Source organism: Alternaria postmessia (genome assembly GCF_024291825.1).
Source record: "Alternaria postmessia strain BMP 2775 chromosome Unknown scaffold_73, whole genome shotgun sequence".
NCBI lineage: Eukaryota > Fungi > Ascomycota > Dothideomycetes > Pleosporales > Pleosporaceae > Alternaria > Alternaria postmessia.
The window spans coordinates 1-15990 of NW_026260146.1; the positions used below are offsets into that span (position 1 = coordinate 1).

A 15990-nucleotide genomic window follows, 5' to 3' on the forward strand; every position below is an offset into this window, starting at 1 on the left:
TCAGTCTCAGTTCGCGATTCTAAAAAATGTCTTGGCAGTCAATCAGGTCAGTTCACTACCTCCAGACTGACAGTTTGAACCGCAAAGATGAACTGACAACTGACTGATTGACTGATAGCAACTCTGTCACTAACACATTCTCCTAGGGTATGCTCCCTCACTTACATGCGCCGAACCGCTGCCGGTCGATGATCAGTGCACGTGTACGTGTCGCGATGGGGCAGTGTACAACCAAACTCGTCCTGATCTCTTGGGCTCGATTCCTACAACTCCCGGTACGGCAAGTGGAAGTCAGCTCGTTGGTACACCGTGTACTGTAGAGATTACCCAACCCTGGACAAAACTTGCGTTGCCTCACAAGGCCTACACTTTGGAGCCAACAGAGATCGTCTCCGGTTATGTCGACATCCTTGAGGATAGCATCTTCTTGGTGGCCGATTCCCAGCAGAGATGTCAGCACTTTGAGGTGTACATCGACGACCAATTTGCAGGAGAGACGTTTGGAGACGGCCCGCTTGATAACGCCTGGTGCGGAGAAGTTGGAGAGGAATGTATGGAGAAACATGGTGGAAGCCATGGCTATTTCAAGCTTTCTAAAGGTAATCATCTTGGAAAGACATCGCGTTATTTGTACTTAGGCTAACGACCGATGCTTTCTAGGACAACACAAGATTGGTCTTCGCTGGGTAAAAGTCACCGATGCTTGCAAGCATTGGAGTGAGGGAGTCGGAGCTTTCCAAATCTACAAGCCTTGTTAGATAATCCTGTAGTGCTAAATCTTTAGGTTATGGTGCGGTGGAAAGAGAAATAATGCTTAGCTTTGAAGCATTCGCTTCACCCTCTAGGCCTAGAACTATGTAAAGGTCTAAAAGCAAAGTGTACAAGAGGAGGTAATTCAATTATACATGACGTACGCAATCAATAGATTCTGCATTCTATGAAGAGACTACAACAGACTAGCCTAAGACGCTTTGGTTCTACTCGTGTATAATACTGTTAGGCCTAGTTAACAATATAGATGGGCTAGAGAACAGTTTTAACATCTTCTAAGATGGCATGTTTGACCGGAAAAACCAACTTCCAAAAAACATGTAGAGCAAGTTGCAAGACTCCACTGCCGCGTCGGATGCATTGCCTGCAAACAGGCAAGCTTCTACACATGTCAGTTGATGGGTTACCAGTTGAATGCCCTAGTGTGAACGGAACTCAGGAAGTGAATGAGAAGTTAGAGTATAGAGCCACGTTGGAAACGGGTACAACGTTATGCACTGATCGTTGACTGACTTCAATCGTTGCGTGTACAGACACAGTACCTATCTAGTGATGTTTCGGATCTCCTCCATCCGGATCGTGTAGTGATAGCGTACCCAGGTCGACAGCGAGCTGTTCTAGCATGGAGGCTGGCAGTGAAGAAACTCGGCAGACCCAGGAAGACATAGCAAGATTGGCGCATTTGCATTCAAAAACGGCAAATGCATCACTAAAAGAAAGTAACATACTAGTCTCAACTGCTCGGGAAGGGCCGAAGCGCCGCCATAGTCCCCGACGGACCAAACACAAAGATTTGCTTTTTCGTGAACATCATCAGTGTATGCAAGACCATAGATTAGATGAGCACTATAAGAGGACAAGCATAGAAGACGTTGTGATAATGCAAACCATATCCTCATCCCTCTCTTCCTTCTCCTCTTCCTGGCTCCATAGTCCCATATTCACACACAATGAGAGCTGTAAACCTATTTTTTGTTTCCGCCCTGTGCACTCAAGTGCATGGCTACGATGCGCAACGACTCCTCAGCTCGCTCGACGTTTCCGGGAGCTCGTATCAATGCGACAATGGTAATCTAATCGAATTATTGTCTCACTCAACATGACTAACATTATGTTTTAGGTGTGAAGCCTTCGATTGCATGCGTTGATCCATCGACAAATCATGACACCTGCTCTTGTACTTGTACCAACGGCATCAAGTTTGATCAACCTCTCGATCCGTTCTTCTATACCGCCAACGGAGGTAGCGGCCCAGGTCTCGCAAACAACTCCGCATGCCAGGCCGACAAAGACCTTTTGATGGCCAAGATCAAAGATCTCGAAGACGACCAGCAAAAGCACCTGACCGAGATCAAAGATCTCAAACATGATCAGCAAGAGTATATTCAACGCGAGAAAGGATTGTCCGAGGAGTTGAGTATATGCAAGGGCAAACCCTTCGTTTACCAGGGTTGCTACACCGACGGTGAGAATAGAGTGCTAGCTGATGGCCTCGTGAAAGATTCAGCAATGACAGTTGAAAAATGCGCGAGTATCTGTAAGAACTATATGCATTATGGAGTTCAGAATGGCAATGCTTGCCTTTGCGGGAAAGCTTTCAAACAGCCCACGGCAAAGGTCGCAGAAGGAGAGTGTAATCAGAACTGTTCTGGTAACGCCAAGCAGAAATGTGGAGGTCCGTGGAAAAATTCTTTGTATTCAAGAACTATCTGAATGGTTCCTTCGTCTCGGGATAGAGCGGCAATAGTATCACAACATGCCAGTTGTAGAGACATGTATCGACGCAAAGGAGGAGCATAATCGATTCGACATACGATATTTGTCAAGTACAAGAAAATGAGGTGTCTACAGTTGAAGAGAACTTGTCTGAAAATGGAAGAATCAATGCACAAAATGGCTCCTGTGACGATATCTGAGGTTGCGTTGCGAACAGCTTCGTACTTAAGAATCTGCATGTCCACATGTATACATTTTCTGGAAGAACAACGTGCGCTACGCATGCTTATAAGGCGCGCCTGGCTCTACAAAGTGAGGACTAGAGTTATTATCCTTGCTGCCTACTCCTAAAGTACCTAGCAATACACAGGCTATGTCTCAATATTCTTGTAATGTGAAGCAAGTAATATTGCCTACGTTCACGCCGGGACTGTAACAGATCGCCTAGCTCAATAAGGGAGCACTCGCTATCATAACTGCTTGCTGGGATTGTAAGTACGTCAATGGCAAGCTGCGCAACCTCTGGGTACCTCAAGAGTATTGAGTGATCGCTTAATTGATCGTGGTTTAACGCCATATTTGAGAACTAGAAAGATGCCATATACCCGAGAAGGCGTACTAGAATGCATTCAGATAAATGACAAGTCAACAGATGAGCGCGTCAACCACGGTCCCACACGTGAACTTACTGACCAACAAGAACCGCTAATTGTCCGATCACTACTTGCCTTTCACCATTCCGAGCTGCGTTTCCGTCGTGTGTGATTTTGCAAGCTCGCAAACTCATTCATGCTTGCGGAGGCGGACACACCGATTTATGGGGGAAGAAAGCGAGTGAATGATTGGTTCTTGTATTCAACACAGCTGATATTAGTTGGGAGCGGCTGAATTCGCCTATGTAGCTGCAGCTACCGAATCAGAAGTGCAGCTGTGCGCCACCCCCTCAAGACCTAGCAATGGCGTACTTCTAGCTCTGGATGTCCTCATCTCCGCAACCCTTCATTCCAAGGTTTTGCTCAATAATCTCCAATCATGCGTCTTCTTCGATTGGATCGTGAAAACTCCACATGGGTTCTCGAAGACTTCCCGGGACCAGTGACTCCCTTCTACGCTATTCTCTCACATACTTGGGGTCGCGACGAGGATGAGGTGAAGTTCGAAGACATCTCCAGTGGACTGCGAAGAAGAGGCGATACCAGCAAGCCGGGTTATGAGAAACTCCGCTTTTGTCAGGAGAGTGTGGAGAAGGACGGCCTAGTATACTTCTGGATAGACACTTGCTGCATCAAGAAGTCGGACAGCTCCGAGTTGCAACGATCGTTAGCATCCATGTTTTACTGGTATCAGAGGGCTGCCAGATGCTATGTGTACCTATGCGATGTATCCATCTACGACTCCGATGGACATCACGAATCCAAATGGGAACAAGCGTTCTCAAGGAGCAGATGGTTCAAGCGTGGCTGGACGCTTCAAGAACTGATCGCGCCAAAATCAGTTTTCTTTTTTTCCAAGGAAAAACGCTTCCTAGGCGATAAGAAGGAACTAGCATCTACGATTAGTACCGTTACTCGCATTCCCGTTCCAGCTCTCGAAGGAGTGGAACTATCGCGCTACAGATGGAGCGAGCGGATGTCTTGGACATCTGGCCGCGTTACGACAGTCCCAGAAGATTCTGCTTACTGTTTGATCGGTATCTTCGATGTGGAGCTAAACATGTTGTACGCAGAGGGCGACTACCACAAGAGGCAGGGTGCAGCCATGAGAAGGCTTCAACAAGCGATCCAAGTGGAGGATATGGGACCCGAAAGAGCACAAGACGTCATACGGGTTGGTGGCGCATATTGGAGTGACCTTATCACATTGAGCGAGAAGGATCTGCGACAGATGGACCTCGACCTTGATGCGTATCAGGAGTGGCTGCTTTTCGAGTTTCCAAAGCAACACAATGATGGTTTAGCAAACCTTACCAATCTTTCGCAGATTGCAGGCAAACGGATGAAGGACTTGCTACTAAAATACGGGGTCCGTTACCAAGATTTGTCATATCTTGGGGCTAACGTGGAATCTTGGGAGAAGCCGTGGGCTGTCTACAAGGACGAGAGGGCCACTGCTCGAGCCCGAGTGCAGGCGCTGGTGCAAAATCGGTGGTACTGGACAGAGAGGAATGAGGACGTCTTTACAGGCATCACTGCAGCTAGAACGTTTGAAGATTTAATGATCTGGAGGGGAAGGTGGAAGATTTAACCTTGTCAATATTAGAAAGATGGGTTGGAGGCTTCCTTGTCGATTGTCCCAAGTCTATCACCAACTGGCTAGCTGCTTCGCTCGATCAAATCCACCCCGTAGTTGCCTCTCTGGCTTGACCACCTTGCCTTGCAACACCGTGTATTTGATAATGTTTTCACAGTCCTCAGGCTTCACCCGCGCCAGCCATATGCATTGCGCAGCCTCGCCGTTGCCTTCTGCCTCCTGCTCCTTGTTGGCATCCAACAAGACCTCTTGGCCATTGTCATCTTCGAGTTTTAGTTCCTCGAGCCGTTTCTCTGCGCCATTGCTGTGTCCGTTCACCTTCTCAGGCCGTGAGACGACCGAAGAATGTCGGTACACCATGACATTTGCCGAGAACTTGTGACCCCCAACGTGGCTTATAAAGTATATTCCTACACCGCCTGGTCGCTCGTCGTGCAAGTCGCGGTAAAGTCCCATCGGTCGCAGCAGCCGCTCAAACTCTTTCCGCAGTAAAGGTGCCGACTGGCCACAACGTGCGTCCCGCGTTTTTTGACTGCACATCAAGATGAGGTATTTGTGGGGACATGGTCGGGCTTTGAGTTGTGAGGTGGCGGGCAGCGACGGTGGTATCGAGGAGGGGGTAGGTTCGGCGGAAGAAGTCTCTTCCGGGGATTTTGGCGGTGGTAACGCCGAAGCTTTGTGGGAGTGCAACGGCATGTTGTTCGTGGGTCCGGGGTTGACAAAGCCGGTGATGAGCTCTGGTATGTTCGCTGGCGTTACATTGTCTATGAACTGCCATGATGGTAGCAGTAGCACCATGGAACTGTGATCTGAGTGGTCTGGGACGGGTATGTTCGAGGCGGATAGCATGAGTTTCTATGCACAGTCAGCGATAACACTTGATATAGCCGCAAGACGTGCGACTAGGCAATGTCTCCCACTCACCCCGTTGCTAGGCTTCGCATCTCCTCTGTCGACCGCCTCCATAATGCTGCCCTTTTCATCTGCAACATCGCGTACCCAATCCGTCTTGCCAGTCGCAACGATAAGATGCGTACTCCATCCTTTCACGTGCCCGTACAGTTCCTCCGTCTCGTCAATTTCGAACTTTCGCGGGTATTTGACACTGCAACTGGCGCAGTCGTGCAGACAATCGTCTCCATCTACCGCGGGGTCGGTGGTCGGGAACAACTCCTCCGTCTTCTTGGCCTTGGTGAACTCGTCGCTGTCCTTGTTCACTGTAGGAACTTCAGACGACGACAATGCCGACGTCAGTTTGTAGGAGAGGTTTCGCAACATTGCAGGGACTCGGTATGCGTTTATCGGCCTGTGGGGCGTCTTGGAAGGTGCCATGGCAACTTTATATCAGATGTGGAGATTAGATCGCCAAGGCGCGGAATGTGGGCGCGATGATGACGCCGTTGCTTAGTAGTCGTTGACGGTACCTGGAATGGATGCAAAGTCGCCCGTTGTCGCCCGCTGTAGCCTAAACTGAACGACAACGATATCGAGAAGCTGTTCTTATTGCTCGCTCGCCAGGAAGCTGACCGCTCCTTATATTGCTTTTGGTGTTCCGGTGAATTGTATCGGCCCTCGGAGCTCGCACCATCAGATAACGCGACAGATGCTCGGATTTACCGTTGTACGAGGCCGGACTTCCTCACTTTCTCCGACTCTTCCAAAGAGCAACCTCTACTCGGCTCCACCTACGTAAGCACCACTCGCACCTCCCCTACGCTAGTCGCATATGGATAGAACTTCTTTCCTGGCGAACCGTTGCCTTGTCGCCGTGGCTTCTGCCTAAAACGCGTCTCAACAACACGTACGCGTAGACGCGTCAGTCGCGCAGTATGCGGCTCAAAATGCTCAATGGGGCGCCATTGCGCGGATACCTGAACTTCGACGATGATAAGCTCCTGCCAGTCGAGGAGTGTCGTCTTTTCGATGCTGCAAGCAGTACACTCTCATCGACTAATGACTCGACACCAGTAATCAAATGGCGTGGTATCTCGTACGGAGACTCCCGACTTCGAACCGGATGGTCACAGCCTATTCTTCCAGATTGTAGCCCAGGTCGCGAAATGCCAGATCTCTCGCTCGCCAACGTGAAGGAATCCGTTTCATTTCTACCGGAAGACACAACCAGTCTGGAGTCCAAGATCGCCTTTGAAGATCCCTCATTGGCCACGAATAGCTTCCTTGAGCAGTCGCTCATGTTCCACGATACGTTGTTATCGTCTAAAGTCCTACCAGATGACATGACTGATAGGACTATCAGCTCCTCATCTTTCCTGACTACTTCATTCGGAACTACGCCATCTGAGTTCAGTAGCCCAAGCAAGGTCGGTGAGCATACTGTGAACATTCAGGTTCCACCCAAGATGGCCATCACACCCCTTGAGTCACTTCCCAGTGCACAGCGCTTGCGAGCGATCTACCCGCAAACACCTACGCCGAATTTCCTATGCGCGGTGACGGCAACACCCGAACAAAAAGAAGTATTCGTGCGCAAAGGTGGATACAAGATGAAGTTATGGGAGATCATTGTCGCCGACGATACACGCTCAAACTTCAAGGTGACATTCTGGCTACGTCCACCTCGAGAGTCGAACAACGAGCAAGATCATGTTCAAAACTTGCTCCTTCAAACACTCAAGGGCATCAAAGTTGGCGACATCCTTCTTCTGCGGAACATTGCGCTGACGTCCTTTGGCGACAACGTTTTTGGCCAATCTCTGAATCCAACTATCGCACGTGCACGAACAAGCATCGACGTTTTGACAAAAAGTGGCGCCGGCTCATCTGCTCAGCTAGGTGGACTACCCGCGCCAGTAGCTGAGACCCTCAAGAGGGTCAAGAAATGGGCAAAGATGCATATCGCTTCCGATACTGCAGGCTCAAGGAAGAGAAAGGGAAGCGCTGCAAAGCAAGGAAAATACGCGAAACGGACTTATCGAAGTTTTGATGTCGATGATTCGATGCCTCCCGATACTATGGAAAGTGTATAAAGTGCATTCCCCACAAATTCACGATGAGACCAGATTTGCCGGTTAGCAATCACCACGTGCCGATAACAATTGTCGCATGTTTCACCTCCATCCGTCACTCTCGATTTTGGCAGGTGCCTGAATTTCGGCTGCTCGTCAATTCGCTCTTCGTGGTTGTCGCACCATGCCGCGGTGGCCTGTGCTGCAGCCCTGCCATCTTAGACAATCAACATCGCACACCTTCTCCACGTCACAGCCACAATCAGTATACCGCTCCGAGGGGAGACGGTCGGCTCGTAGCAAACTTTTGATACATACTCGCTCGATGGAGATGGAGTGCCCTTACCATCTGCTTCATCCACCTGCACACATCTTGGCCTACGTGTTTGTTATGATCACATCGGCCCAGAAGCGCAGTAGCGACGGAGTTTTGCAGTTCAGAACTTGCAGTTGGAAGTATCTCACGATGAATCTGCTTGGTGTTCTGGCTGTCTGTCATTCGCGCTCCACCGTCCTTGGCATTTTCATGCGTAGAAACCAAACATGTTTCGAACATCACCTTACTTGCAAGGATACACCAGGAAACAGTGGTGCATGTGCCGCGACAAATGCATATTGAGAAGGTGTGGATAGTCCTACGCATGAAGTACCTGTGGTACAGCCCGGTACGTCACGCACACGGAGCGGGGCAGTGGGTTGTGCGAATAGCCGTTCATCTTACTGGCATCTTATATACCCGATCATGTCGCTGTTCAGTGGCACACCACAGCATCGCTCGTCCAGTCTTTCATTCAGTCCTAGTGACATTCAGTCTTTTCTCCAGCAACTTGTTGCATCTTCATTCTTTCAGATCTTGACGATCTCTTCCTTTCGTTACCGGCTGTGCCATCATGCATTCATTCTTTTCTACACTCACTGGTCTTGCTTCCTTGCTCTCGTTACTCGGAAATGTACAGGCTTTATCCAACTCAACAAACGGCCCCTCGTGCGGAGTCGCCAAGGCAGACGACAGCTCCTACTTCAGTGTCGTTGGAGTCCAGGGAACTGGAGTATACCCGCGACAGGAACTCCGTGAGCTTGAGAAAGATACGGAACTATGGAACATCTTTATCCAGGCGTTTGCTCGCTTCCAGGCTATGGACCAGAGTCAAAAGACCTCTTTCTACCAGGTTGCAGGTATGCAATCCCCGCTACTACTAGAGAGCTCCACTGACACCTGCTAGGGATACACGGAGTGCCCTTCAAACAATGGGACGGCGTAAATGGAACAGCTGGCCAAGAGATGATGGGCTACTGCCCTCACACGTCTAGCATGTTTGGTCCCTGGCACCGACCGTATCTTGCGCTGTTCGAGCAGGTTCTCCATGATCGCGCTGTCGACGTTGCCAATGAGTATCCTATCGGCGAGGCCCGTAACAAGGCCTTGGACATCGCCAAACGCGTGCGTCTTCCATACTGGGATTGGGCAATGGATCCGCCGAACGCCCAGGAAGGCGTCGTACCTGAAAGTGTGCGTTGCCGAACGCAAACTGTCACTTTCCCCAATGGCACTGTAGCGGACATCCCGAACCCGCTATATCGATACGATTTCCATCCTTTGAAGTACGATGACTTTGCTGCTTTGAGCGAATTCGAGTTCAAGTACTGGAACCACACTATTCGGTACCCACTTGATCCGCATGCTGCCAATGCTACTAGCCGTAACAGCGATGTCAACGCGCGAGTTGGCAAACAGCAACCCAACCTTCGCGACATGCTGTACAAGTTGTTGACGACCTACCAGCCGTTCAGTCAAGTAAGCAACAAGGCGAATGGCGGCAAGATCGGGAATTTCGAGACACTTCACGATGGCCTGCACAACGTCTTCGGATTGGGTCATATGGGTATTGTAGAGGTTTCGGCGTTTGACCCTATCTTCTGGTTCCATCATTGTAACATTGATCGAATCATGACCATGTATCAAACCCGTTATCCTGATACTTGGATGGAAGACGCTGTACAGCATTCAGGCACGTTCGCCGTCGCTCGGGGTAGCGTTATCGGAACTGCTTCGCCACTAGCACCGTTCCATATGAATGCTCTCGGCGATATGTGGACTGCCACCACTTCGCGCAACTGGACTTCCTTTGGATACACCTACCCTGAGGTTGCCAACAACCCTAGCAACGCAACACTGACATCTTCCATCAACAACTTGTACAAGGCTCATACTCAGGGCTTGAGCGACACCAACTCGACAGTTCCAGCTCCAGGCGGTGGCACGAACAACCGTACGACACAGGCCATTGACTGGCAATGTGAAGTCAACATGCCAACCGATATCAAGATATCCTACTCCGTTCGCGCCTTCCTTGGTGAACCCAGCTCCAACCCGATTGACTGGCCTACGGATCCCAACTACGTTGGTCAGCTTGCATCCATGTCTTCTCCACGAATGAGTTCCTCGGTCATCGTCACAGGTAACATCGGCCTGACTGAGAAGCTTGCGCAAAAGCATGCCTCCGGCGAGCTCAAGAGCCTGGACAAGGAAACCGTGCAAGCCTACCTGAAGGAGAAGTTCAGCTGGCGCATTCAAGCTCTGGACTTCAGCGAGATCCCACGTAACAAGCCTCCGGCTGGCTTGAACGTCACCGTTTTTAACGTGCCAGTCAGCATCCCAGAGTCCGACACCGAAGTGCCTACCTGGAACGGTGATGTCGAATACAATGACGACATCGAAGGTAACCCGCCCGTATATGATGGACCTGGTCCTGACGGCACGAACTCGACTCTCCCTGCTGACGAGGCGAGTGGTTCTTACAATGTTGGCACCGGCGAGTTCGAGTGGAAGAAAGCACCGGATGTTGCGCCAGTGCCGGCGGATCCCAAGACTGAAACTAGGCTCTTGGAGTCCGTCATCACGCAGTATGTGACACTTGGTGCTTCTGCTACCCAGACGTCCACACCCATGTCGACGGCTGTCCAGGTTTCTAGCAAGAAGATCGTGTCAGAGGCGCCTGTATCTACTGCACCCACTGTCTCGGAGCAAGCGCCTGAACCAACTGCGCCCGCTGACCCGAGAACTACGGTTGTGACTTCTGTGATCATGGAGTATGTCACCGTATAGATGGTGAGCATATCAGCTTAATCTTGATCTAGTTGTCGTTGGCTGCATCCCGATCCTTTTTCCTTGGTCTCCCTGTATAAGGCTCTCACGCTTGTGCGCACTTGCACTAACACACTCATTTCATGTTCATGTATATACACCATCACACTCATTTTATGTCGCTGTACATACATGATAACGCCTTACGCATCACGCTCATTTTGCTGCGTACGCAGAGAAAATCAACTTTCTCGTTGCCATCCTCTCTTGCGCGCGTGTCTGTTAGCATCATCTCCGATGCCTGTCCCGCTTGACTTGTCTCCATCTAGGCTCATCCACCTATCGTGAACCAAAAACTATATAGGAACCAAAGAACGAGAGCTCCTGCACCTGCTCATACTCACAGTTTCCAGCAAACGGATCCTAGCGTGTCTTTCTCTGCAGACCGTATGGTCTAGACTCAACCTACCCACCGTGCCAGCCTTTGGTCCACTACTAAAAAACACAAAAGCGTAGGCATAACGGTATCAATCCATGAATCCCACATGGGGAGATGGCGGGTATACTGGAAGCCCAAGCTGCCTATCGCAGTTCGTTATTGTTACTGCTAGATACCATCATGCACCCACCATGTTTTGAATGCACATGCATCCGCGACAACAAGAGATCCACAAGCAGAAAGACTCATGCGGTAAAGTGCGAATTAAACAGATTGAATGAGTCGGTAAGTAGATGCTGCATTGTTGTCTTCTGCTGCGCTTGCGGGCATGGAGAGACAACAGCCTACCGAGGTCTGCTCGCGACGACTGCAAGTTTGCGACCCTATCACGGTTGCCAGTGCAGATACATGAGGCACTGTAACGCACCTCCCCAAATGGAAAGAGACTTGCAAGCGGCTTGCAGTATTCATGATGCGCCAATTATGTTGCGTCGAGACCAATGTGATCGCAAAGGTGACTACCTAGGTACCCAACGTGCTTAGCGCACCTGACTTGTTGCTAACAACGCCAACACGTTATTTGGCATATGTATCGAGGGATGGTGCCATGAAAGCCCTAGGCCATCTTTACACTCATATCATGTACTATCGAACTATGATGTGGTTGAGCGCGTGAAATGTCAACGTTGATCGGACGTAAACACCGTCTGCCGCCACCACTGCTTCCACCCCGCACGACTCCCGAGCGACAGATGAAGAACGAAGTATCGCACGCACTTCATCTTCTCCTTCTAGATTCACGCGACGCAATGTTAACGTTGACATGGATAGTAGCATGTTCATGGGGTATACTGGTCAGCCATGAGGCCGATCTGGTCCTATGCCGGACTTCCAAGGCCTTTCGAGTCAGTAGTAGTAAGGGTCATGCCAACATATAGCCATCTTCAGGGACATCTTGCCCTTGAGTAGATCTATCACGCCGTATATATAGTCAGAAACCGACGAATCGGTGCGTTCAGAGAGCTGATTATCTCTGTAGTGAAGTCATCACTTCCAAGGTTCTTATGTTCTTTGGGGACGTCACAGGTGACAACAAAGCTAGACGTACTGCCATGTCACTACCGACTCGCACAGAACCGCAGCTATTTTCCATCACTAATATCAGGTGTGATGAGAGCTCCGCTAACAAAAGGAGACTCATCGATAGTACAAGCTACCAGTAGTTAGGACGAAGGCAACAAACAATCCCGCCAGCATCTGTAGGCGACTCTGGCCCGTGGAAAAAGGGAGAATCTACAGTCCGTATGGTGAACAACGCGTCGAAATGACCAAGTACAGAACACATGGATCTGGCCATCGAGCCTGAGTGGAAAGAGCTGGACGACACAAAAGGTACCTAGGTAGCACTTGCTTAATGCACGAAGAATTCTGCTAAATCATTCTCCATAGAGTGCATTAGTCAGGAGAAGACGGGACATTGTATTTAAATATTTTTTTGGAGGTAGGTGGGTAAACAATGTTAGAAGCATTTGTGTACGGCCCGGGCCGGAGGGAGGGGGGGAGGGTTTAGTCACGTAGATGTCGCTATATGAGAGTTAAACCGCGCGCAGACACTGCATTAGCTTATTAGCACTGCATAGACGCTCTGTTAACATTACTATAATACTATTCTAGCGCAATAAAGCGACCTCTACTTGACTAAAACCCCCCTCCGCGCGCTGTAGTATTGTAACCTGTCTAACAGAGTCATCGCAACCGCCCGAACCGTACTCATGTAAGACGAAGTGCTACTAATATGCACCAAAGCATGTCATGAGTCACAGTAGTCAGACCAGTCCATGCTTTCCGCTGGCCACACGCCAGACTCATGCCCAAGCATCGATCCCTCCGATAATCGCGCAACTACAGCCACTGGATACTATATTCGCACTGGACACGGTAAGAAAGACCGCGGTCTGATCGAGCCAGTAAGAGCAGACTATATCTGCCTTCTGGTTGCTAGGAGCTGCTATTCGCAGCCCTTCCCCTGCCTATAGGAGCTCAAGACGGCGGAATGCTCAGCGCACCACATCAAGACTAGAAACTTATATCGATCCTGCAATAGCATGATTCCCAGCGTAGTTTGACCTACTAACTATTTCGTGTATGTTGAAACAGTCTAGCACAGCCCACCCACATAGTGCCAAGTTGACCAACTAGCTTTGAGACGACCTGGGTCGCACATACGTCCATTATTACATCCACAAGATCATGGAAGCTCTAGAGTCAAAGCTCATTGAGCATGGTCAAGCTCGTATTGCTCACTCACATCTCCCTGCCAACAATCTGGTCCTAGTAGAGTGGATGAATGACCGTTTCGATGGACTGTGGACCTCTCCCTTGTCTCGTCAGAACCTTGGAGCGAATGCAGGCCAGGACAAATCGAGAGAAAGATAACCCCGACAATACACAGGTATTGACTAGACAACACGGGCATAACTTACAGCGACCATGGTCTAAACGATGTCCAATGCGGCGTGTGTCCTGGCCAGTGCATGAAGCCATTTCATGGCAATCGCCAGATCAATGCATAACTCTGCGCTTGCTCAGCCCGTAGCCCCGGTAGGAGACGCTATGACCAAGAATAGGCAGCCACCTCACGAAACACTTGAAGCTTTGGCCACCGCTGCATAGCCTTACAGATTGACCGGGGTGGCGTAAAGGCGTCAGGCTGATATTTGAGCTACAGACTATGCAGCTCTGGTTGCTCTAGATTTAAACCTTCCTGGTAAACAAGGCCGCGGCTGGGTCTACTAAGTTTCTACAGATCTGCATGTCGCGATTGAGCGGCATGCTGAACACGGGGTGTATATATGCGCGTCTCTTCTCAAGGACCCGATCAGCGGGCTGGAAGTCCGCAGTGTCACACCGTAGAGACTGTGCGTCCAAGGCACCTTCAACCCTTCCGCTTTCTCCGTCCGCGGCGCCAGGGGATCTCGGGACGCAGAATCCTTCACATTCTGATTGGATAGGACCAAAGCTGTTGAGTCACGCTCGAGCCATCAATCCATGGGTAATGAAATCATTTTGGAGGCTCCCTCTGGTTTGGAAACTCATAGCATGCTCTAGACATCGCTTGGCACGATGCCGGTACAACCGTTTGCCACGGCGTTTTATCATGAACATCAATCGGAAAGCATGCGATCCAATCAGAGATGCAAATCCGGACGGCGTTATGAAAGTACCAAGAGGTGCCGTTCCACTTTTCTTCACACTGAATGATGCATCGGGCGCCGGCGGGTCGATTGCGGCTTCACCTTGCAATCGCCAGACAGTCCATGTTCAGAAACGTTATGTGATTGTAACCTAGAACCTTCCTACTCCACAAGTTCAACTTCACGAAACACCTCTATTGAATGTACCAATGTGGAAAAGAGAGAATTTGAGGAAATTAGCTCATTATAGGCCACCGTCATTGACTTACTCACTCTGTGCCAGGTTTGAAGGCGGCAGCTAGGGAAAAGGAACTTCGCGATGCAGGAAGCAGTTTCCCTTCCCGGTTTGCTGGCCATCGAACAAAGAATTTCAAGTCTCTACCGATTATCTCGATCTGGAGGAGCACCTCTACGCGGATCTTCCATTTTTGCGTACACAACCCTTTTTCTTTGTGGACTTTGACATGATGCTCTTTGAGATCGGTCACATCAAAGACAACCTTGCCTAGCTGTGTAGTCTTGCCTAGAAGTATTACATGAGCGTTGTGATATATTGTAGTAATGAGATACTCACTAACCTTTGTTGTGTTTGGATGTGCGCTGCCAGTAGTCCTCCGTGCAACTGTCCGAAATGAAGAGAACCTCTTCTCCTTTCCAATACCTTTTTTTCTCCCAAAATAGATGCCGGACCACAACCTCTACTCGGTGTACGCGCGGGATCACATCGTGGCCCTGAGAGAAGAAGTCAGCCTACGTGATAGACGGCATGTATGGAGCTCATGCGTACTCTTTTGATCATCCACAGAATCGTGTTTTTAATGACATATTCCCCTTCTCCATCCTTTTGTGCTTTCTGTTTGGTGATACATGGATCTGTGGAGTCTTCTTCCCAATTGATGTGGCGGTACAGCCCAATACTCTGGGTCGGAATACGTTCCGGCCCAAGTTGTTTGTTCTGTGCTCGTATGATCGCGCCTATGGCTATCGCAGAAGCTCCTTTATTACTATTGGTATGAGTTAGCGATGATAGCGCCAACACGACAAGCCTGTTTCCAGTGCAAAACGTACGCGAGAGCGAACTTCATCTCAATCACCAAGCCATTCTTGTGGTTGTATTCGTTCAACCATATTCGAAGGTACTCTCTCAAAGCTGGAGAATCCCCGAATCCGCCAAGCACGACAATTGATTTAACGACAATGTCTTTAAGTCTGGCGGACTGAATCTGATCCACGATGAGATCTCGGATGGTCTCCAAGGAAGGTTCGAAAATGCTCCACATGTCGTCGCTTGGTTTATCAGCGGAGAGGTTCTTGCAATGGAAAAGGTAGTGCACTTACTAGTTCAACACGTAATCCCCTTTCTGTATGCGTCGGTTGTTCTGAGATGCCTGGAGACCCAGGATCGGATATCTGAAGCGTTGGGATCTGTCACGCCATCGAAAGGACCTCTTGTGTTCGTTCTCGAATGCCGGCATGATGAATTCATCGACAATGGTTTCGATAGTTCTATCTGTCGTGAGATATCCCTGGTCGCGAAGATCAAGCAACGCCCTCGCTCGCATTCGCTCA

The 15990-nt window shown here is 49.7% G+C and overlaps 5 protein-coding genes across 5 annotated transcripts; 4 read left to right on the plus strand and 1 right to left on the minus strand.

Moving 5' to 3' along the window:
- Nucleotides 1-224: 224 nt before the first annotated feature.
- J4E82_008685 (uncharacterized protein) lies at nt 225-758 on the plus strand (the record flags this gene model as incomplete). Its single annotated transcript, XM_051734916.1, has 2 exons — nt 225-599; nt 661-758. Coding segments are annotated over 2 exons (473 nt in total), but the record flags the coding sequence as incomplete, so codon positions are not given.
- Nucleotides 759-3519: 2761 nt separating this feature from the next.
- On the plus strand, nt 3520-4731 carry J4E82_008686 (uncharacterized protein; the record flags this gene model as incomplete). The annotated part of the gene is made up of 1 exon (XM_051734917.1): nt 3520-4731. One exon carries the CDS (start codon nt 3520-3522, stop codon nt 4729-4731), a length of 1212 nt encoding a protein of 403 aa, XP_051585286.1.
- Nucleotides 4732-4788: 57 nt separating this feature from the next.
- Nucleotides 4789-6069, minus strand: J4E82_008687 (uncharacterized protein; the record flags this gene model as incomplete). Its single annotated transcript, XM_051734918.1, has 2 exons — nt 4789-5592; nt 5662-6069. 2 exons carry the CDS (start codon nt 6067-6069, stop codon nt 4789-4791), a joined length of 1212 nt encoding a protein of 403 aa, XP_051585287.1.
- Nucleotides 6070-6566: 497 nt separating this feature from the next.
- Nucleotides 6567-7724, plus strand: J4E82_008688 (uncharacterized protein; the record flags this gene model as incomplete). Its single annotated transcript, XM_051734919.1, has 1 exon — nt 6567-7724. The coding sequence occupies one exon, from the start codon at nt 6567-6569 to the stop codon at nt 7722-7724; it is 1158 nt and encodes a 385-aa protein (XP_051585288.1).
- An 869-nt stretch (nt 7725-8593) lies between these two features.
- J4E82_008689 (uncharacterized protein) lies at nt 8594-10809 on the plus strand (the record flags this gene model as incomplete). Its single annotated transcript, XM_051734920.1, has 2 exons — nt 8594-8879; nt 8927-10809. 2 exons carry the CDS (start codon nt 8594-8596, stop codon nt 10807-10809), a joined length of 2169 nt encoding a protein of 722 aa, XP_051585289.1.
- Nucleotides 10810-15990: the final 5181 nt, after the last annotated feature.